Below are 24,653 nucleotides of genomic sequence, written 5' to 3'. Positions count from 1 at the left end.
GGTTTCTTATATATATATATATATATATATATATATATATATATATATATATATATATATATATATATATACATATGAGGAAACTGTTGGTGAGCTTAAGCTCACCAAACTTATGGTGAGCTAGCTTGCCCAATCACATGGGTCCCACATTTTGGGGAGTGATCCAAACCATTCATTTGCAAGGCCTTATCATAGATAGGGGGTGTACCAAAAATCAGCTCCATAGGATCATCCTAACCCCTCCATTTGTGGAGGACAAAAATGGGGCAGATTTGTGTCTGTCCATTTTTGTCCTCCACAAATGGAGGGGTTAGGATGATCCTATGGAGCTGATTTTTGGTACACCCCCCATCTATGTAAGGGACTTTCAAATGAATGCTTTGGATCATCCTAACAAAGTGGGCCCCCATGTGATTGGGCAAGCTAGCTCACCATAAGTTTGGTGAGCTTAAGCTCACCAACAGTTTCCTCTATATATATATATATATATGAGAAAACGGTTCCTGCACATATGTGTAGAGAGTTCTCTACACACTAGCTTAAAATACAGTGGGGGCCCACATTGTTAGAGTGATCCAAGCCATCCATTTTAAAGGCCCTCACATAGATAGAGTGTCTACAAAAAATCAGATCCATAGGATCATCCCAACCCTACGATTTGTGGAGGTAAAATGGATGTCTTTAAACCTTTACAAATTAGTCCATTTTTTGCCTCCAAAGTTCGAATGGTTAGGATGATCCTATGGATCTGATTTTTTGTGGACACCCTATCTATGTGAGGGCTTAAAAATGAATGGTTTGGATCCCCCATATAATGTGGCCCCCACTGTATTTTAAGCTACTGTGTATATAACTTATCTACACATATGTGTAGGAACTGTTTTCTATATATATATATATATATATATATATATATATATATATATATATATAAGAAAAGAGTTCCTACTCCCCTGAGTAGATAACTTATCTACTCCGTGGGCTTAAAATAAAGTGGGGTCCACATTGTTTGGGTGATCTAAAGCATTCATTTGATGGGCCCTCACATAGATAGGGTGTGCCCAAAAAAATCAGCTCCATAGAATCATCCTAACCCTTCAATTTGTGGAGGCAAAAAAATGGACATGTGTGCGAAGGCTTATACGCCCAAAATATCAGCTCCATAGAAGCATCCTAACCCTTCAATTTGTGGAGGCAAAAAATGGACAGATGTGTGGAGGCTTATACCCATCCATTTTTGCCTCCATGCCCTATCTATGTGAGGGCCCATCAAATGAATGCTATCACCCAAAAAATGTGGCCCCCACTGTATCTTAAGTCCACGGAGTAGATAAGTTATCTACTCCAGGGAGTAGGATCTCTCTCTCTCTCTCTCTCTCTCTATATATATATATATATATATATATATATATATATATCTATATATATATATATATATATGTATGTATGTATGTATGTATGTATGAGAAAAGTGTACCTACACGATCGAATAGATACACTTCTCTCTCCTCCCCCCCTCCCCCTCTCTCTCTATACTTGTATGAGAAAAGTGTACCTACGCAATCGAATAGATACACTTCTCTCTCTCTCTCTCTCTCTCTCTCTCTCTCTCTCTCTCTCTCTCTCTCTCTAGAATTGAAGGTATAGGGTTGAGGCACTGGGGCTTTTATCAAGAGTAGACGAAGAAGGGTGGAAGGGGGTTGATGTTCGAGGATGGAGGGTTGAGGCGGTAGGTTTTTTATTATGAGGATGGGTTGTGCTTTTATAAAACAAAGGTTGAGAAGAAAACACATTTAAAGGGAAAATATATATAGGAATCACATTTTAAAAGAGACAATGGCTACAGCAAGAACCCAGATGTGTTCCACGCAAATCCATGTCCTATTCGCGCATAAACGTGTTGAGATGGATACGGCATAGGGGAATCCATGCAACACAGCAGGGAAATGATATTGTCATGCATCTGTTTCGGTGCTTTCCATCCCCATCTCATTTATTCAGAGTTTTTATTGGTCGACAAGGAATTTTTTTTAAAACAAATGGGTGGAAATGCCAGTTCGCAGGATATATTAGCATATAGTGTCTGTTCAGATGAGTTAAGTAAAACTTATCTATATAAATAGAGATACATTACAGTCACAAAAGTATTGTAAGAATAATACCCAAAAGAAGAAAAAAAAAACAACATGCATAATAAGGTTTTAACCAAGTAGCCATGCAATCATGTCTATGATACACATCTCTTTTAATACTTTTATAAAGTGGACTGCCCTAGTTATGTAGAGTACACTTAAGAGCACACTATGGTACAGACCTCACCATGAGAGGACCTCCAACTTGCTTCACCTGTCCACACCTCTGTTTCATGAAAGGATTTAATTATACAGAATGAAAAAAATCAAACAGGGTTGCAAAGGCAACTACAAGTTTTATACCTTTGAGCGTGATTTGTTCGCTGGGTTTGATACTGCTACTGGAAAGTCAGCAAAACAAATTATAGGTAAGAATGCATAAATATGATGGAAGAGAATGGAAAATATGAACACAATTTAAGGAAAACAAGGTTTTTACCCTTGACCATCTTCCAAGTCCTCCAGATCGAAAGCATCGAGTTCAAAGTTCTCTGGCAGAGTGATAGAAAAATATGGTGCCCATCTTGCTTGCTTAGATAAGCTGATTTTTCCAGAGGTAAAGGAATTTCTTATTCTGATTAAAGCCTCATTACAGTCGTGGTAAAGATACTCAACCTTCTTTGAGTATATCCTTACAACACCAATAAGAAGGTGGCCTAGTAGTCTAAATGCAATTGGAAATTCAGCTAACATGATCTTATCTGCATTACATGATAGTAAGAAAAATTAAACAGTTAATCAGTATCTACAAACAAAACTATCGAAATGATAACAGGAAGGAACACTCAGTGTATGTTTTACGGGAATCTTTTATTCTAATTAAAGTTTTTTTACATTCATGGATAGTCAACCTTACCTACCCACATTTTTTTTTGAAAGTCGACATGTTTCATTAATATTAAGGTGGCATTCAAGACCAAGAGTCCCAACCTGCTTTACAAAATATTAGAGTAAAGGCCCGGGCATACCCGAAACCAAATTGAAGGAACAAAGCTAGAGTTAAGTACAATATCCTAGATTACTCCTTCCATCCTTACAACAGCCGGAATTGGGTTTACTTACACGAAGGATGCTATTTCAATTTCTTCCCTTTGGGCTCCAGCCTTAGGTAAGTTGTCCGCTACCTCATTCGCCGATCGCCTACGGTGTTCAATCCTCGGATCAAGTACCCTTATCAGATCCAATCCTTCCCCAACTAGTTCCTGCAATCTCCAGGGTCCCTTAGAGAAACCGGCGGCCCAGGCTACGGCATTGGTAGAGTCCCCTCCGACAACTAGGGGACATTGGTTGTTCTCAAAAGCCCAACGCAGTTCGAATAGGAATGATGGAGATCAACACCCATTGCGCGTTTATTCTAGACGGAGTCGCACTCGTGGCCCCCATAGGGATCTTTTTATTTATGTTATGGTTATTTTATTGTTCTTAGGGATATTTTTGGGATTACTTGATGTTATTAGGGATATTTTAGTCATTAAGTTGTTTTAGTCTTTTAGGAAATCTTATTTTAGTAAGTTTCTATTTCTTTGGTTGTTAATTGCCTATTTATAGGCTAACTACAGATTATTAGACACTTTTGCATGAAATACAATTGAATTGAGTGAATTATTCTTCCCCTCGTGTTCTTCTACTTCTCTTCCCCAATTCTTCTCTCTTTTCTACTAATTCTTCTTCTTCTTCTTCTTCTAATTTCTCCTCCCAGCCTACATCAATTTGGTATCAGAGCCAAAGATCCAAGCGTCACTGTGAAGATCAAGAGCCTTGCAAGTCCCCCGAACACCAACATCCATATTTGCACAGGTTTGCAAGCCCCTTTCCCCAAGGATCTGCTGCAAATACAGCCCCGATTTCTGGGTTGTGCTGCTGCCCTGAATTAACCCCATCTTATTTCAACCCACAACCTTTTAGTTAACCCAAAACCTTACCCTTCAAAACCTTATAATCCAGCCCTTTACCACCCAAAACCCTAACTCCCAAACCCCCATCTTGAAACCCTTTTGTAGCAGCTATATATTCATGTAACCACCACCTCTACTTTTCCTCTTTCTTAGCCACAAACTACCCTAAAATTTCACCCGAACCATCACCCAGATTCGTCCAAAACCTAACTCACAGAAAAAAAAAAAAAACAAAGAATTCAATTCCATCGGAGCTTCCGCCGGAGCCGTGGACAACCCACCCTTGCCGGAGCTTCCGCACCTCGGCAGAGTGATTTCCTCTACCCAACAGAACCCTAGGTTGTGATTGGCAAGTTTCTATCCTTAGTCGTGAGTGGCACGTTTCTGTGAGAGATATCAAGCAAAGAAAAGAAAAGGCAAGTTAACTTCAATAGTTATCCTTATTTGGTAACCCACAAGTCACAGTAAAAGATATACCCCACCTCCCTTTTTTCTGTTGCATTAGATAGGTATCAGTAGAGTCCCATTAAAGGTATAATCCTATTTCTTAAACCCAAGGGAAATTTTTCAACACCCCCCTTTTTCCCTTGCACACTCCTTTTCATTAATCAAAACTAGTTATCAGCCCCACATTCTTCTTGGACAACCCCCTCTTATTTCATCAGTACAAGTGACCGGTGAAAATAAAAGGAGTCTTATTACCCCAACTGCCATTCTTCCCTTGGGCACCCCTTTCCAGTTATAAGCACTATTTAACCCCCTCTTCTTTTTACCTTTAGGCACCACCCCACGCCCCCAAAAAAAAAAAAAAAAAATCAGAAATTTCAGAAAAGAGAAGAAAATATAGTTGTTTTCTCTCCTCTCTCTATCTAGTTTGCCTCTCTACTTTCGGGCTATTTCCGCTCGCAATTTGTCCGCGGCCTCAACACGAAAGTTGAAGTGCTTGATTAGTAGAACACACCCGTATCAGTTTCAGCAGCAGACAGTGACTTTCAGCACAGTTTAAGGAGCAATCACAGCCGTTGATCACGTTCTTTCATCCGATCCACATCTTTTCGATCGTCGATCCACGACAGACAAGTTGTCAGGAAGACCAACAAGACTTCTTAGGCAATTAGTAGGCTACCATGATACGTATCTTCCTTATTGAATTCGTGATTCAATATTTATATTGGTAGTTACACTGTTAAATTGCAAAAAGGGCCCACATAAATCTTGTTTTCATCAAACCCTTATCTCCTCTACATTAAAACCCCTTTGTACCCTGATTTTCCGACCCCATTTTTTACACCAACCTTAAGTAGTTTCCTTTATTACGTACTTGTTTCCTTATATTTCCTTGCATTACATTAGCATAGTTTTAGTTGCATTAATTTTAGTATTTTGCGTCGTATATCAGCAAACTCCCCTCCTCTTATCCATAGATTTTAGTAGCCCTCATCCTCTCACCCATTTTCATGAGTGTAGTTACTAGTTCCCAAACCAAAATGGAAGACCGAATTAAATCCTTAGAAGACGAACTGAACACTCTAAAGGTATCAGTAGTACAATTTGATAACAGAATTACGAAGTCGAAGCTATGGTAGGACAAATCAAAGAGGATTGGCAACAGTAGAACACCTCAATGGGCAAACGCCCTATAGAGAGCCAGTTCGACGACAGGTCTACCACTCACGTGGAAGGACCTGGGTCTCACGCAGGCCAATCCGATAGTGCTGTTAGACACTCTGTAGGTCCAAGAGGCCTTCTTCCTCTTCCCCAGGGCCAGCCACCTATAGGGAGAGAAGTCAACCCTAGGGCAGTCAATGTGCAAGGTCACAATGGTAGGCAACACTTTGTCAACCAAACCGTTGATGACTTTGTTGAAGAAGCACAATTTCATAGGGACGATCAATACAATTATGATCCACCTAATCCTCAAGGTAGATATCAGGATCGTCGTGTCGATCAACGACCTCTAGATCGGAACAACAATGACCAACAGGATGTCTTTAAACAGGTTAGACTTGAAGTTTCCAGTTTTGATGGAAGGATGGATCCTGTTGCCTTCCTTGACTGGTTAGCAGACCTAGAAGACTTCTTTGAGTGGTATAATATGAATGATCACCAGCACGTGCGATTTTGTAAGATAAAGCTAGTAGGATTAGTCAAGCGTCATTAGCAATCTGTTCAAAAGGATCTAGGTCTTGGAGGACAACTAGATGGTTTCACCTGGGATGAGATGAAGACTAGACTAAGGAATAAGTATGTTCCCCCTTTCTATCAATCTCAACTTAGGGGAAAAGTGTTAGACTTGACGCAATCGAACCTGACGGTTGCTGCGTATTTGACTAAGTTTGAAGAACTAGCGCTAAAATGCAATATAAAGGAAGAGTCTTCCATGATTGTCACTAGGTTCATACGTGGGTTGAGACCTGATATTATGAAATAGGTTGAGCTCCATGCTCCAGAGACCTTCGAGGATGTCATTCATAGGGCTCTTGAGTACGAAAAGTACTTTAAGTACTCTAACCCCGGAGGTGGGATGTCTCAAATGAGAGAGACCCAAACGAGTAGATCATGGTCCTCACAGCAGACTAGTAGAGTCGCCCAGTCAGGACCAGTTGCTTCAACAAACACAAACAGTTTTTCTAGAGGTAGCAATAACTTTGGTCCAGCAGTTAGCTCAAATCAAAATACAGGTCCAACAAATTCTAATTTCCGTCAAGATCCTGTGAGTTCAAACACCCGTCAATCTCAATCGGGTCCAGAGTGCTTTAACTGCCACAAGAGAGGTCACTTGGCTTCTCGTTGTCCTCAGCGTACACTTACTATAGACGAGGAGCATGGTGAAGATTATGAAGCCGAAGATGACGAGCAAGAAATCGTGCCACTTGAACCTGATGATTCGACGGATGAAGAAGACTTTGATGAAGCACCTGATGGTCAACATGTTGGTGTAGTGCGTTAAATCTTGTCTACGCCTACAGCAAAAGATGATTGTCAGCGCACTAACATTTTCCACACTTATCTTGATTGTGGAGGCAAAGTCTGTAAGATAGTCATCGACGGAGGAAGTTCAATGAATGTAGTCTCCCAAGCAGGTGTTACGAAGATGAAGCTCAAACCTGAGCCACACTCGCAGCCGTACAAAGTCGCTTGGGTTGATAAGACATCCCTTCCTGTTTCCCAGCGATGTCTTGTCCCCATCAGAATGGGAGATTATTCCGACAAGATATGGTGTGATGTCCTACCAATGGATGTTGCCCACATCTTACTCGGCCGCCCCTGGCTTTATGATATGGATGTACTTCATCATGGGCAAGAAAATTCATGTCTTTAAGCACCGTGGTATAACAATTAGGCTAAAATCCACGCTACCTGTCGATAAGGTTAAGAGTTCTAAGCCTACTCCACCATCAAAGCCCGCTAAACAAAAGAGTCTCCATATTCTGAACCGTAAAGAATTTGAAGAAGCAAGTCACGAGACAGGACACAAGTTGGCTTTAGTGGATGAAGGAGCTCTTCAGCTCTCTTTTGAGCAACCTGTTGTCCGACCACCTGAGGTCAATCAGATCTTACAGGAATTTCACGATGTAATTCCTGATGAGCTCCCTACAGAATTACTACCCATGAGGGATGTTCAGCATGCAATTGACCTGATTCCAGGTTCTCAATTGCCCAACGTTCCACACTATCGCATGAATCCTCTTGAGAGAGCAGAGTTACATCGATAAGTAGAGGAATTACTAGAGTGTGGTGTGATCCGAGACAGCCTTAGTCCCTGTGCTGTACCCTCATTACTTACACCCAAGAAAGACGAATCATGGCGAATGTGCGTTGATAGTCGCACTATCAATAAAATCACAATTAAGTACAGATTTACCATTCCCCGTCTTGAGGATATGTTAGATCTATTAGCTGGGTCGCGTTGGTACAATAAGATCGACTTACGTAGTGGTTACCATCAAATTCGAATTCGTCCAGGAGACAAATGGAAAATCGCCTTTAAGACACCTGACGGATTATTCAAATGGTTAGTCATGCCCTTTGGTTTATCTAATGCTCCGAGCACATTTATGAGGGTAATGACACAGATATTACGTCCGTTCTTAGGCAAACTCGTGGTGGTTTATTTTGACGATATTTTAATCTTTAGTCGATCAAAAGGATTACATCTGGATCACCTTAGGCAAGTTCTTGTGATTCTTCGATATGCTAAATTTTATACAAATCTCAAGAAGTGCTCATTTATGCAAACCCAGGTGATATTCCTAGGCTTTATCATCTCGGAAGAGGGTGTTTCTGCAGATCCTGAAAAAGTGAGAGCAATTAATGATTGGCCAGTTCCTACTACACTTTCTGAGGTTCGAAGTTTTCATAGATTGGTCACCTTTTATCGCAGATTTGTTAAGGGATTTAGTACCCTTATGGCGCCAATATAATGAATTTAATTTAGGGTTTTAAATGAGAGAAGAAATAAAAAACTACCCAATTGTCCTTGCCAGCCTTTGGATCTCTGGCTAATCCATGTTGATTCCCCAGAGCATGCTTTTGCTGAAATTGATTTTAAGGCCAAAGGTGACCTCAAACCATTTGAATATCTTCATGGTGTTAGGGATGGCATGGGGGTTGTTTTGCAAGAATACTAGTGTGTTGTCCACAAATTGGAGGTGAGTAATTTCTTCACCAGTAGGTCCAGCTTGCAGCCCACGAATCAAGCCCGATCTATTTGCCTTAGTCATCATCTGACTAAGGGCCTCCACCAAAGAGTTGATGCATTAACTTATCATGAAACAAATTACCGTGGAAATTTACAATGCAGGAACGCCATGAGCACTAAACCTTTTTGAGTTTCCAAACCAAATAGGAAGGAATTTCTTGAAGTTTCTCTCCTCATTGTACAGTTGCAGTTTTTTGACAAAAGTATAAACTTCAGCACCCAGCTTATCAATCTCACCCACACACCAAATGACCAAAGTGCCAGTGGATTTCATGAGCTGCCTCCACAATCAGCTGATTTTCAGCAAATGTGGATTTAAATGTCATTTCATATGTAGTCATCACAGGTGGACGAAGCTGCAATTGGATTTCGTGACTTGGGACAATGTTCTATCCAACATCTAACTATATATGAAAGTCCAGCAGCAGCCATGCTTTACCAGTAATCCACTTGACAATGTTCTATCCAACATCTAACTATATATGATAAAATCCAGCGACCAAGGTGGTCAATACAAAGAGAAAAGCAGGTAATAGATACAAATATAATCCCTCAAGGTGGAAGTAAGTCAAAATTTTCCAAAGTCCCACTGGCAAGCCTATCAGACTCATTATCAGTCTCACTATTCGCCAATCTTCTAATGTGGCAAAAGGAAACAGCTGATCCTGCTATCCGGTCCATGATCTCATCCATCCAATGCACAAAGCGCCATGGGGAGATAGGTTTCCCTTTAATCTAATCACATTAAGGGAATCACCTTCCACTAAGACATGATCTAGAAGAGCAGGGTCAAATATCCTTAAACCCTGAAGAACTACTCTTAGCCTTGTCTCATAAGAATCCAAGACACCGATGGGGCCCAAAAAGAACCACTTTGTGGATCCAATGCTATAGATTCCTGCTTCCGCTTACGCTCTTACTTTTTGCAAATGAAAGGAGACTAACAGGGCATAGTAGAAATGATCATATCTGTTTAACTTAAGTGGCTTATCGACAAACTGATTATAACTTAAGTGGCTAATCGACAAACTGATCACAAATAGTTTAATAAACATAAGCATAAATATTTTAAATAAAAAAGAGCTATTTAACACTAAGCCTGGGTTCCAGCCATACCAACAAAAGAAAAAACACTAAACTTTCAAGTATGAAAGCTGTAAGACCCAATCTATGCAAATCTAGACAAACTTACACCAATTAGTAACCTGACATGCACCATAATCTACTTTCCCTTTGATGAGAACATCTGCAGACATTTTTATCAGAAATTTGATTCAATCTAATAATTTGAAACTCGACCAGCAAGCAGAGAAAACCTCGAAGTCCTGTCACATACTCTCTCAACTTCTACCCAGAACAAACCAATTACACCCTATAGAGTTCATGTATATGAGGGGTAGTTCGGTCTTTTGTGTATAGAAACAAGAATGAATGAAAGATGTAAATGTGCACCGGTGTGCCTAAAGCAGGAAAATACTGGCACCATCCTATCTGAGTTTCAGAGCCATGAATGAAGGCTCATGCCTTGATATCTAAGATAGACAAGACTTGGTTCAATCACTAACAACAGCTAGGGAAGTGTTATTGCTTAGATGAAACATAGTTGCCTAAGTGAGAAGCGAGTGCGAGAAGCGATGTGGGAAGCGAAAGCGAGAAGCAAAGGGTTCAGAAAAGAGAAAATGCAGCAAGTGAAATGCTCTAAAGAAAGTAAAAAGAAAATGTGTAGGAAGTGTCTTTGAAATTCAAGAAGCCTTAATGGAAGCGAACAAGAAGTATATAGAAAGAGTAGAATTGTAGTAGGTTAGGGAGAAGGGTTAATATAGGTAAGGATTGTGTTAACTTACCAACTTCTTTGGAGAAGTTGGTTAGTTAACATGGTATCAGAGTCAAAGGTCTCGAGTTCAAACCTCCCGGATAGCAAAAATCCACATGCGATGGTGAGCCCACAAAAAAAAGAGCTATTATGCCTTTCTCCACTAGCTTAAGCTTTTGGAGAAGTTGGTTAGTTAACAGATTGCAAGTAGAAAATAAGACTTCATGACTAATTTGAAATACAAGTTTTAAGAATTTACAGTTTCACATGATTTATTCATGTATATTTAATGTTAAGTTTTTGGAAAAAGGATCCACATAATTTTATTTGAAACTTAAGATGAGTTTTTAAATTTTAATGCATTTTTTTAAATATGCTCCTTCAACATTATCAAATTGATAAAATATTTTTTTGGGAAGAAATAATCACCTAAATAGGAAGCATACTCTTAATTAACAAGAAACACGTAAGAGGCGTCTCGAAAGCGTGTCTCCCCTAAATTTGGGAAGCGAGAAGAACTTAGCTTCCAAAGCGAGTTTCCGGGGACTCGAGCTTCCCATCCAACTAGGAAGTTTCCGATAACTATGGATGAAAGCACTATCACAGTTGCAGTTGCAGACCAATTAGGGAGCAATCCATACAATTGCCTGCTTCTTTTGTGTCTTACAACAATAAAAATGAGTAACTGATGGTGCAAACCGTCACCACATTGGTAGAATTTAATTTGGTGGATAAGTATCTTTCCTATCTCAACTGGAGGAAGTATTGGCCATCCCAAGAACCTAAAACAGCCATTTCTGGAGTATGTTTTCTATTGTGTATGAATTTTTCTTACAACCACACATCATAAAGAAGCATGAGATAAAAAATGTTGGAGGCAATTGAAGGGTATTTTCGGGTTCCTCTATCATTATGTTTTTAGTTTATTGAAATGGTTAGAAATGGAAGATAAAAAATGATGGAAGCAATTGAAGGGTATTTTCGGGTTCCTCTATCATTGTGTTGATAGTTTATTGTTTGTTTGGATGAATAATAAAACATTTTTCCTCACAAAAAAATTAGTTGCGCAAGGAGAAAACATCACATAAAGAAAAGATTTGTTTCCCCTAGCAAAATATTATATTTGGCGCATGTGTGACGAAAAAATATTTTATTGTGGATACAAATGGTGCGTTGGAAAAAACACATTGCTCTTGGATTTACTTGTTATATTTCTTTCTTTCTTTCTCGTCCCTTTGCTTTTGCTCTGTTAGTTTTGATTTGGACCTTGTGATTCTTGTTGTGCTTATTGGAGGTTTCTACTTTGCTTTTTCACTTTTAGTTTTGATTATCTAATTCTAATAAATGCACCACCGAACAATCAAGGGTTGCAAAATTGAGCTACCAAGTGGAAATATACTTGCAACTTATTTATTGACCAAAATCACAGGGACTCTAATGTATTGGTCCAAATCCAATGCATATTTTCCAACTGGAAGATGCATTGACCATGTTGCAGGTGAAACTTGGTTTTCATAAGAAATGAGGTGTCATGTTTTTATCATCTTCCTCTGATCATTTTGAGCATATCAAGCCCAATTAATGGGACCTTTTTGGATGTTTGGGCATCTAAATAAAGACTAATTGACTGGTTAGGAACTAGGTCACAGACAGTGTTAATATTGTGAGAAAGCAACATGTTTCTTACCACAACCAGAAGTTTACACTGTTGGTTCAACTCTTAGGTATACCACGATAAACTGAATACAGGCAGTATTTCAAAACGTGGATGCAGGTCAAAACACGGCCAAATCAAATCCTAGTTTACTCGACACAATGCAGTCGAGTGCTTGGTTGACGCGACTAAGTAGTCGGTTGATGCGGTAATAAATCAGGAGAGTCAAAAAGAGCTTTGATTGACTTTTTACGGCAAAACACAGACTCAGACAAGGATGCAGCCAAGGCAAAAGGGAGTCGACCTGGGCCATTCAACGATGACACGATGGAGTTTTAAAACTATGGATACCCAAACAGGTCTCACTCTCTTGTCGAACTAGGTTGGACGACGACCACCATTCAAAAAAAAAAACACTAGGGGGCGTTTGGATACGCGGATTTTAGAATCCAGGTTTCTAGTTTGAAAACAGTGTAAAGAGGGTTCATGATCAGGCAGCTGTATCCTGTCCTGACAGCGTTTCTTGGATTTTAAGTGAGAAATTCAGGTTTTAAAAATCTCTCCTGCATCCTGAAATTTCTAAAACCTGGAAATATGGGAGGATCTGCTACTCTCTTGCGGTGGGAAAGAAGGGCGAGAAGAAAAAAACGACGGCTGGTCCGCTTCTTCTCTTGTCTCTTAGCTACAATTTTGAAGAAATTCCGGATTCTAAAATCCTCATATCCAAACGGCCCCTGGATGGACAATTCCGTCTAACTTCTAAAACCTTGGTTCAGTCAGTAAGTTAAAGCAATGTAAAATAGAAAAGCATGTTAGGGCATGAAGGTAAAAAGGTAAATTTGGTGGACACCCATGACTCGAAAAGAGAGGGGCAGCATCTTCTACGAAATGTGTGAAACTAATTCCACTATTTATGAAAATCCCAGAAAAATCATCTCAAGTTCTGAGCTAATTCAGCCATTCTATAAAAGACCAACATACAATATCTGAGTTTCTAACTTCTACTGCAAGCAATTTCCCCATACAAACATTCAAGAGAGACTTCCCTCGAGACCATAACCAACCAAATAAAGAAATAAAACAAAGAAAGAAAAAAGAAGACAAGAGAACAGGAAAAAAATAGAGATCACTTCAGAACTTGAGATACTGTACCTATGGAAGAAGAGATGTTGGTTTTTGCAATTTGGTCTTTTCGGAGCTTTCTGTAGCAATGAGCAGCAAACCAAATGGTGCCCAAAGTCCCCTTTTTAGAGAGAAGAGAGTGAGAATAGAACATTTGCTGTTCTTTTTCGTTATCATTTTTGTTTAGCATCCGAATGAGAGCTCTCTGCAGCTAACCAGAGATAAAGGAGAGAAAGAAGAAACGGTAAAATGGAGACTAGAGAAGCAGCAAGCTGTAAGGAAAAACAGGTGGCTGGAATGACGATAATACCCTTTTTATTTTTAGTAAACTACATTGATCTAGGTCATTAAGTGTACCCTCATTGGTTCCAAGTACGGAACTATGAAGCGTCGCTTACTTTTAATTAAATTACTAAACTGCCCTGATGAGAACTTTTATGCTGTGTTCTCTTGTTTCCTTTCCCGTTGGGTTTCCGGGGAAACCCATGTATTTTTCCGCGGAAACTGATATTTGTGGTGTTCTTTTAGTTTCCTCGGAAACTATTTTATCAAACGTGGAAAATGAAATAAATTACGTGGAAAAGACTTTTCCGCGACTTTTCTCCCATCCCATTTCCGTTACAAACTATCGGAAAACCCTACTTTCTCTCAAGTTTCCTCGATCGTAGCTGTGTGGAGAAAAAAAAAAGACAAACAACTTTGTCATCTCCATCCTCCCACTGTGGCGAAAAAGCCTCATTTCCGACCTCGCTCACGGTACATCCTCTCACTCTCTCTTCTCTGTTTCTTGTCTCTCTTCCCCATTCTTTCATTTTTTTTTGAAACCCTTGTGCTCATCTTCTCCAATCTGAAATAGGGTTTCTATAAACCTGATTTAGTAAATCTGAAATAGGGTTTCTATAATTAGCTCTGTAAAATTGAGTTGAGAAATCCTATTTCATGTTTTTGAGAAACCCTATTTGAGAATATTTACAGAAACCCTATTTCGGATTTCATAAAATTGAAATAAAGTTTCATTCTCCCTCTTTTCCGAGTCTAAGAACCGATAATCCAAGCTCTAGGTTTGTTGGGTTTTTTTTAGATTTAGGGATTTTTTATTGCGGGTTTTGGTTGTTTTTTTTTACTTTTTATGCTAAATATAGGCATAAAAGGGGTTTGTTGGTATGTCTCTGCTTGGGGGTTTCTGTACAATGCATTTTGCTAGTGTTTATTTTTGTGATTTTGTTGTACTGAACTTTGTGAGTTTAACCCTATTTCATTTCCTTGAAATAGGGTTTTTCGAAATCGAAAGGTACTGAGATTTTGTTTTTGGATCTTGGTGGTGGGTATGTTTGATTCCTTTATTTTGGTGGTGGGTATGTTTGATTCCTTTATTTTGGTGGTGTTTTTGTGTTATATAGATTTTTGTGATTGAAACCTCTGTTTTTCTCTGTTATTTATTCTGTTTTTTCCCTAGTTATTCAAAATAAATTTCTTCACATGAAACAAAAGTGAACAAATTTCTTTCACCCCTTGCGGTAGCTTGATTTACTTGCCCGTCTTTGAGATCTTTGTTATATTTGGGATTTGAATGTCTATTGGGAAGCTCGGCCTTGTTTTGCTCTTTTTGTTTACACTTTTTTGTTTACTTGGATTTGTCATTCTATTGTTGCATTATCATCTTTCTTAGTCTTTCTTTTGGGGCTTCTTCCTCTTGTTGTTGAGCACTATCCGCTTGTTACATATGTAGTTTTTATGTCAAGTCTATGTTGGTTGCCTGATTTATATCTTAGCAATTCTATCTTAGCAACTCTATATTTGTGACAATTTGATTGGCATTGTTATTGTTCAACTCTATCTTGGTAACTCTATATTTGTGACAATTTTATGTCAAGTCTATGTTGGTTGCCTGATTTATATCTTGGCAACTCTATATTTGTGACAATTTGATTGGCAATCGTTATTGTTCAACTTCTGTTTGTCATGGTTTTCTTATTTTGATTGACTTCAGAGGGTTGGACCCACTTATTTTAGACTAGATTCTATGTTGGCATCATTCTGCATATCAGTTTGTCACAGTTTCTATTTAACAGGTTTCTATTGAGTTTCCCTGCAACGAAACGCATATTTCTGTAGTTTCTGTGAGGTTTCTGTCAGGTTTCTATGCAACGAAACGCTCATCTGACAGGTTTCTGTCAGGTTTCTTTTCCTTCACTTTCCTTTCTACCACATCAGTTTACTTCCCTTCACTTCCCTTTCCTTTCCCTTCCCGACGAGAGAACAGAACATTAGGGTGGAAAGCTGTGAATGCAGGTGCAGCCATTTGGGTGATCTAAACCGTTCAATTGTTGGCCAGGACATATGGAGGGTGTTTGCTCAAAATTATACTCCGAGTGCACGGATCCTATGCAGAAACGGGTCAAACTCAGGAAAGAGCTATTAAACCTCTTAACTTAGGCAAAGTGAACAATTATCCAAATACTACCCCTAATAATCTACTGATTATCTAATCTAGATGATTAATTTAAAGCTAATTTACTAGTTTAACAATTTTTCAATTAAGAGAAACAACTTCACTATTCTAAAAGAAACTTATTCAAGCAATTTAACAACTAAATTTTTTTAAATAAAATAAATTAAATGACTGATTTGACTGAGAATTTTAACCACTAATTTAGTCACTAATCTAACACAATAATTATTTACTTTAATGCAAAACTTAATGAACTATCTAGGTGCAAAGTTGTCAAACTATTAGAATGTTGCCTAAAATTCAAATAAAAATGCTACTTAAGAAAAAGACTTAAAATTCAAATTAATAAAAGTCTTAGGGTTAGAATCCACCATAAGTTAGATAAAAATTATTAGTTTCTATATACAGATTCGGTTCAATCACAATCTTAAATTAGATTGTGATCGAACTGAATCCGATAACAAAACTTAATGAACTATCTAGGTGCAAAGTTGTTAAACTACTAGAATGTTACCTAAAATTCAAATAAAAATGCTACTTAAGAAAAAGACTTAGAATTCAAATTAATAAAAGTCCTAGGGTTAGAATCCACTATAGGTCAGATAAAAATTATTAGTTTGTATATAGGGATTCGGTTCGATCACAATCTTAAATTAGATTGAATTGTATAAATGATCAATCCAATCAATGAAAAATCCGATCAACGGATGAGATTTCCCATGAGTAATTGATCAAGTACACAAACAATTTTCAATGTCTATACAAGACTCTATAAATTCTCCTCAACGATCACATATACAAGAGATACTCAATGGCATATATGATCTATAATTCGAATTTAAAACTCCTTGTAAATTAAAATTATATTAACAAAATTGAATCTAGATCGTTAGATCACACAAACTAACAAATTTAATCTACCCTTATGGCTTCATCTAAACCCTAAGATTAAAATTTTAGCTACTCATTATTGATTTAAAACACAAATAATAAAAGAATACCATGATCAATCAACTAAAATAAAACAAAATTTGTAGACACCCCATTTTGATAAGGCCCTAAACCCGTGTATTCGAATAAAATCTCGAGTTTGAATAAGGTCCCGAAGTGAGAAATAAACCCAAAAGTTTTGAAAAATATTGTTATTGCCTAGCCCCTTGAACATTTTTCACAACCCAAGATCGCATTTGTACCCTGGAATGGCCGACCTTGGACCTCGTACCTATGTTCCTGAATTTTGCAAAAAATGTGAAATGCCTGTGAGTTTGGATATTATCACTTCTCTATTTGTACCACTAAGCACCTAGTAACATTTCCACTAACCCATCTTGCCTCGGTGTTTAAGGAGCCATCAATGGTCATTATTTTTTCCAAATTGCCCTACAAGAATCATAAAAATGAAGGAAAGGCAAGCAGAGATAGTGCGAGCATCAAAATGTAGGTGTGTTGATATCAATTCCCTTTATATGTAAAAGACAAGAGATTTGTGTTTGGTAAAAAGGGGATTTGCAATCTCTAGAAGGGTAATTTTGTAATTCGAATGTGGCTTTTGTTGCAAGCAACCCTTAATAAACCTTGGATTAAATCAAAAGGCTAGGATGGTGTAGAGAAAAGAGAATCTTTTTCCTTATTCTACCCAGTTTTCTACATGCCCCCCATATCCATCAAATGAATAACCTCAAATGCACTAAGAGGGGGGATGTCCAAGTAAATAGGAGGGGGGTAAATTTATCATTTCCCTTTATATGCCATCGAACTAGGGTTCCAAGAGGAAGGTTCTTCTTCATTTTTTTGAGGAAGGCAACACAGAGAAAGAGAAGGAGAGAAGCTGGGAAGAAGGGATTGGATCTCCGATCGTTCCTTAGCCATTTTTGGGTCGAGATCTTGTCATCCGCTCTCATCATCTTCACCATATCCACCTTCTTCTCCCATTTACACAACATTCTAGATCCACCTTCTCCTAAACCCCCATTATATCCAGATCCATCACCACCAAACCCACCTCACCTCTTCACTCACCCATTTTCCATTTCCATTAACACATTTCGGTCATCTTCTCCGATCGTCCTAACCGGAATCCGGCAAGAGACTACCAACCTCCATCATCACCAATTCGGCCACCACCCACCACTACCTTTCCACCCCTTTTCTCCTAACCCATTTCCTTTACACCACCTCCATGCCGGAATCCATACGTTTCTCCACCACCTCCATTAATTCTGGTTGCCTCCCCAACCTCATCTAACTCCTTTTCCACCATCCTCAACCCTTTCTCTTTAAACCCTAAAGAACATGAAACCCTCTTCCATTTCTCATCTCCATAGCTGGCCATTTCCCTTGCCTTAATCCCGAGAACCCTAACCATAACCCGGTTTTTCTTTTTAGCCAAGAAACCCATTTTTTGCCACCACCTCTTCCAATTTGCAGCCATCTCACACATTTTTTTATATAACCCATTTGATCCTAATTCATTATCTATTTCGCCGAATTTCTACTCATTGATGCGGACCCGATCGCAGCGAGCCTCGGCATCCAATGGCGAAAAGGGAGGGGAGTCCATGGGTTCAGCACTATAGGATTGCTTGGAAAGGAAGAAGGCAGAAGAGGTAATATTTTTTTACTGTTCTTTTCTATATCTATTCTCGGATTTGGCCTTTTAGTTTGTTGATCTTGGTGAATTTTAGTCTGATACTTGTGTTTGTTGTTTGGGGTTTTAGAATGATCTTTTCCCTTGCTTTCATCTCTCTGTGTGAATATTTGGACACCCAATGAATGGTAGGAGGCATGCTGAGAACAGTGTGATATCAAGATAGAGTAATGCCCATATCAATGCCTTTTATTTTCTTTTGGGTTGACATTATCAGGTGTTAGTGGTTGCACAATCAGTTAGCCCTTGTTATCTATGTTGGTTTCTTATATTTGGAAGCCCCCATTTGCTTGAGCAGTCCCAGTTACTTTAATTGATTTCCGAGGGTTTTGATAATGGCGATAGTTTGTGTAGTTCACATAAAAAAATGGAAGAAAACAGGTTCTGTTTTGGTGAATAATTTGAGACTCTAAAGTGTCTATAAGCTAAATCTTGGAGGAAATGAAGTGAGTTTGGTGTGACTAGTCAAGTAAAGTAGGATTCATGATCAATTCTACAGATTATTAACGTTAATATTGCCATTTTCTTGGATAATGATATGAAACGAGTTTGAATTCTTTTGACAAAAGTGATGTCAAAGTTACTAGGTTTTAGTATAGTAACTATGTTATCGCAAGGATGTGTTTATGTCAGTATTTTGAATTGATGATATTGATATTGCAATGCCTTGGTAATTTCATTGATGCATCATTTGTTTTGAAATCACTTACTCAAACGATGGTTATAGGCTATATTGATGTCAAATTGACTTTTATAGTTATTTGGACCCAGGTTTGTGAGGAGTTGTAGTGACTTTTACGAAGGTTCTGGGTCCAAGTTGAGTTCTTTGCATTTATTGATGAGATGATACCTTTGACAATGACTCCTTCTCTTGTAGTTTATAATATTGAGTGAATCCAATGATATCAAGACCCTGTCCTATATTAGGTGTCATTTTTCTTACGAGGCCAACTATTCAAGTTGATTTAATGGTGCATATTGATATTGAAACTGCTAGTATTTGCCCAAAATTGTTTAGTCCTCATCCTTCTAATTCCTTATGTTGTTGGACTCGTGATTCTAAATTTCAGTTAGACCCCATGATTCTTGAAGTACTCGGCCAAATCAGGCAAACTTGGCAATGGGCATTGATTCTACTGAACTGCCATTATCTTACCTCGGTTTTCATGAGCAATGATCAAAGATCTCACTTACTTTCAAATTGTCTATATGGTGTTCCATTTTTTTTAATTCGCAAGCTCATGTCTAATACTCTAACCCTTTGAAACTTAGGCTTGCAAATAGTTTTGGGTATGCAGATGATGTTCTCTTTACCATGTTTCAATGATAGAAGCCAACTCACCTCCTTTTCTACTCTTCGAGTTAACTGTTGGAAGCGATTATGATATCAAATGAGTTTTCAAAGGCTTATTAAGAGGAAGAAAATAAGTTGAGATAATTACGTGAAAGAAATATAGTATTACAAATATCAGCATCTATTTCCTTTATCGTTGCATTTTCTCTGTGTTTGGTTCACACCCTTAGCCAAAATGCTCGTCACCAATTCTTATGCCTCATTCTTGGGATTAGATTTCTCTTCGGGTGTTGCTTTCATTTTGGGGTTTCATGTTGATCTTTAGGTGTTACTTTGATTCCCAAGAGTAGATGGTTTGGGCTATGAGGGAATGCTTCTTGAGCCAATCCCTTCATTTCTTGCCTTAGAGTTTTCGCAGGTTAAGGGATTTCTTCCTCTCTAGAGTCTGGCATAGAGAGTCTAGGAGTCTTTCCTACCCTTATAGAGTTTAGGAGTCTGTCCTATCCCCTATAGAGTTTGGGAGTCTGTACTACCCCTATAGAGTTCAGGAGTCTGTCTTACCCTTATAGAGTTAGGAGTTTATCTTACCCTCGGTGAGTTAGGAGTCCGTTCTGCTTTCATAAAGTTTAGGATTCTGTCCAACCCCATAGAGTTTAGGAGTCAGTCCAACCCTTATAGAGTTTAGAAGTCTGTCCTACCCCTACAAAGTTTAAAAGTATGTCCTACTCTTTATAGAGTTAAGAGTCTGTCCAACCTTTATAGAGTATAGGAGTCTGTCCAACCTTCATAGATTTTAGGATTTCGTCCTTCCATCTTTTAGAGTCACTCTTTGCATGTTCTTAGGTTTCGTAGTTTAGAAAAGTTCCAAACTACGGATGGCTTGATCCCTAGCTGAGGGGTACGTAGGCAGCTCAGGCTTGCAGCTGGCATCCTGAGTTCAGTTACAACTTCAAAAACTTTCATAACTTCAAAAACTTCAATAACTTCAAAACCTTTCAAACCTTCCAAAAATATAAAAATTCTTCAAAATAACCTTGCAAACAGTTTTCAAAAAGATCTTCCCATAGAGCTAGGAGTCTGTCATAGACGTTTGGGGTATCTTAGAGTTAGGAGTTTGTCCTGATTGTGTTGATGGATAGGTTGATGCTCTGTGTGTCTTTTCGTGTGAGTATCCCTAGAGTTAGGAGGCCTCGAGGCGTGGTCGGTTAGACACTTAGTCGAGCCGATGGCTAGACTAGGACGCACTTAGATAGCCCATGATTTTCCTTAGGAGACACAGCCTAGTCACACATAGGGTGTAGGGCCCACCTGCATTAGTTAGGGCATATAAGGAGTCATAAAAATTACTATTCACTTGAACTTAAGTAATAGTGCAAGAAGCTTTAAAAACTAGTCGAGTCTAGGATAGCGGTTCTAGATGGTGTAGACACCTCATTTTGACCAGGCCCTAAAGTTCATAAAATAGAGTCGAGGTCTCGGAGTTGAAGAAATTCCTGAAGGATGGACCCAAATTGAGAAGAAGGCTTAAGTTTTTTAGCATCTTATTGTGTGCATTTGTGGGTACAAATTTCCCAAGAGATTATTGATGACCCCAAGGATACCCCTGCAATATTTCATGCCAATCCGACGAAGACTAGTTAAGTTTGTTCGAATTATCAAACGTTGGTTGTGTGAATATCACCCTCATTTTACTATAAAAGGCAAGAGATTTCTATTTAATAAAAAGGGGGTTTGCTATCTATAGAGTGATGTTCTTGTAATTCTCATCTAGCTTTTGTTGCAAGCAATGTTTAAGGACCATTAGATCAAATCAGTGGGTTAGGATAATTTAGAGAGAGAAGAATCTTCACCCTGCTTTTTGCTTGGACTACCCCCCCTAGGTTAAAAATTGTCGCAAAATACACTAGGTGGTGGCTGTCCATGGAGGATGGGGGAGAATTTTTTTTTATCATTTCCCTTTATATATGCATCGAATTAGGGCAAAGAGGAGGAGAAAAGGGCGTCTCATTTTTTGCAGCTGCAAGAGAGACAAAGAGAGAGAGAGGAAGCTCGAGCTCACCCTCCTTCCTCATCGCCTCCACCTCCGGTCATTCCTCCGGCCGGCCTTCTCCCATTCACCATCAACCACCCTTCTCCACCCATCTACCACCACCTCCATCATGGCTGCCATCTTCAACCTCCAAACCCATTTTTCTCTTCTTCCACCCGCCATCACCACCTTCTCCGTCCGGATTGCCGGAATCCGGCCAACCTCCACCATTATCTAAACCCTGTTCTCATTTCCCCTTCATTTCTTCTACCATAGCCACCATCAACATCCACCTGTGCAAACCCTCACCACAATTTTTCTTCATCACCGCCACCATCTTCTCCTCTACCCAAATCAGCCACCATCCAAACCCTCTTCTCCATCTCAGCCATCCTCTATCAAAACCCATTTCATTTCCTCTAACCCATTTTCACTCTTCCATTTTTGCCCCATCCACCACCTCTGCAGATTTTCTTCTTCCCCATCTCAGCCACCATCCCTATCTTCCTCACCGAATCCGACCCGCAACCCATTCCTTCTTCTCCGAACATCACCTCCACCTCCATGTGGACCCAGATCTGAGAGGACCCGTGCCGAGGGACGCGAGATCCCTCCTGCAATCCTCTGAGATCTCCACAACGTGAAGGAGAGCTCTGCTAAGGAACTCTCAAAACGGTTGCCACTCTTCCTGCATAGCATGAGTGGCGATACAAAATGAAAGAGATATACATCTTGATCCAAGGATAGATCCCCGAACCAATATGTACCTCAAATAAACTCAGAGTCGCCATCCATGGATACGTCATGGAACCAAAAAAACAAATGCTCTGCTTGCAACAGATAACCAGAGATACAGAAGGTCCGTGCCTGATGACGAATGGAGAAGGTCCGAAGAGCACCCCCAATTCGCCCGAGTGCGAACACGTGGTCTCTTATGCCATTTATTTATTAACTTCGAAGAGTTTTGGGTGAAAATCATGTGAAATGGGAACAAAGTATCTCCGAGAAAACGTCTATCTAATCATGCATGTCTCGAAGATGAAAATAAGCACACACAAAAGAACTGGGAGAAATGTTACCTAAGAATAGCTAGGTTATGAGTGTCATGCCTAATAGGTGTCTAAGTTCTTATGGGCAAACACATGCATGCTGCAGCTAAAGGTATAAGTCTGTACAGGAAAGGAATTGACATCACTTTTGTCAAAAGAATTCAAACTCGTTTCAGATCATCAAGAAAATGGCAATATTAACGTTAATAATCTGTAGAACTGATCATGAATCCTACTTTACTTGACTAGTCACACCAAACTCACTTCATTTCCTCCAAGATTTAGCTTACAGACACTTTAGATTCTCAAATTATTCACCGAAACAGAACCTGTTTTCTTCCATTTTTTTATGTGAACTACACAAACTATCGCCATTATCAAAACCCTTGGAAATCAATTAAAGTAACTGGACCTGCTCGAGCCGATGGGGGCTTCCAAATATAAGAAACCAACATAGATAACAAGGGCCAACTGATTGTGCAACCACTAACACCGGATAATTTCAACCCAAAAGAAAAGAAAAGGCATTGATATGGGCATTACTCTATCTTGATATCACACTGTTCTCAGCATGCCTCCTACCATTCATTGAGTGTCCAAATATTCACACAGAGAGATGAAAGCAAGGGAAAATATCATTCTAAAACCCCAAACAACAAACACAAGTATCAGACTAAAATTCACCAAGATCAACAAACTAAAAGGCCAAATCCAAGAATAGATATAGAAAAAAACGGTAAAAAATGTTACCTCTTCTGCCTTCTTCCTTTCCAAGCAATCCTCTAGTGCTGAACCCATGGACTCCCCTCCCTTTTCGCCGTTGGATGCCGAGGCTCGCTGCGATCGGGTCCGCAACAATGGGTAGAAATTCGGCGAAATAGATAATGAATTAGGATCAAATGGGTTATATAAAAAAATGTGTGAGATGGCTATAAATTGGAAGAGGTGGTGGCAAAAAAATGGGTTTCTTGGCTAAAAAGAAAAACCGGGTTATGGTTAGGGTTCTCGGGATTTAGGCAAGTGAAATGGCCAGCTATGGAGATGAGAAATGGAAGAGGGTTTCATGTTGTTTAGGGTTTAAAGAGAAAGGGTTGAGGATGGTGGAAAAAGAGTTAGATGAGGTTGAAGAGGCAACCGGAATTAATGGAGGTGGTGGAGAAACACATGGATCTTAACAGATCTGATGGGGATAAATGGGTTTTAGATCTAGGAAAATCAAAGAGATGGGTTCGGTGGCTGGTAGCAGGGGAAAAGGATATCATAACAAAAAAAGAGGTGGCTGATGATGATGGGGATGGTAGAGGATGGGGTTAAAGGAGATATCAAGAGGGTTTGATGGTGGAGCTTAAGTGAATCCCGCCGGATTTAATGGTGGATGGCCGGATTCTGGTGGGTTTCCCGGAGCGTATGGGTTTGGGCCTTGCTACATATGGGTTTTGATGGCTGTGATGGTGGCATGGAGGTGGTGTAAAGGAAATGGGTTAGGAGAAAAGGGGTGGAAAGGTAGTGGTGGGTGGTGGCCGAATTGGTGATGATGGAGGTTGGTAGTCTCTTGCCGGATTCCGGTTAGGACGATCGGAGAAGATGACCGAAATGTGTTAATGGAAATGGAAAATGGGTGAGTGAAGAGGTGAGGTGGGTTTGGTGGTGATGGATCTGGATATAATGGGGGTTTAGGAGAAGGTGGATCTAGAATGTTGTGTAAATGGGAGAAGAAGGTGGATATGGTGAAGATGATGAGAGCGGATGACAAGATCTCGAGCTGAAAATGGCTAAGGAACGGTTGGAGATCCAATCCCCTCTTCCCAGCTTCTCTCCTTCTTTCTCTGTGTTGCCTTCCTCAAAAAAATGAAGAAGAACCTTC

The 24,653-nt window shown here is 39.3% G+C and overlaps 1 protein-coding gene across 3 annotated transcripts in view; it reads right to left on the bottom strand.

The window, feature by feature from the left end:
* The window catches only part of LOC143862321 (sister chromatid cohesion 1 protein 2-like), a 57,332-nt gene extending 43,760 nt beyond the window's left edge, over window positions 1-13,572 (bottom strand). For 2 of the 3 annotated variants that reach the window (XM_077373344.1, XM_077373345.1), the window contains exons 1-4: window positions 13,349-13,572; window positions 2,572-2,833; window positions 2,436-2,473; window positions 2,315-2,358 (exon numbers count right to left, since the gene is read on the bottom strand). In XM_077373344.1, the coding sequence (XP_077229459.1) occupies window positions 2,315-2,358; window positions 2,436-2,473; window positions 2,572-2,833; window positions 13,349-13,508 (504 nt within the window). In that variant the 5' untranslated portion in view covers window positions 13,509-13,572. The remainder of the gene's footprint in view (window positions 1-2,314; window positions 2,359-2,435; window positions 2,474-2,571; window positions 2,834-13,348) is intronic. The other variant, XM_077373346.1, reaches the window with a different exon arrangement.
* Window positions 13,573-24,653: the final 11,081 nt, after the last annotated feature.

The sequence above is a fragment of the Tasmannia lanceolata genome, unplaced genomic scaffold (assembly GCF_043159265.1).
Source record: "Tasmannia lanceolata isolate RefF3 unplaced genomic scaffold, GAP_Taslan_0.1 ptg000037l, whole genome shotgun sequence".
Lineage (NCBI taxonomy): Eukaryota > Viridiplantae > Streptophyta > Magnoliopsida > Canellales > Winteraceae > Tasmannia > Tasmannia lanceolata.
Note: the sequence above shows the minus strand (reverse complement) of the source record. Positions and strands in the feature narration are given on the sequence as shown.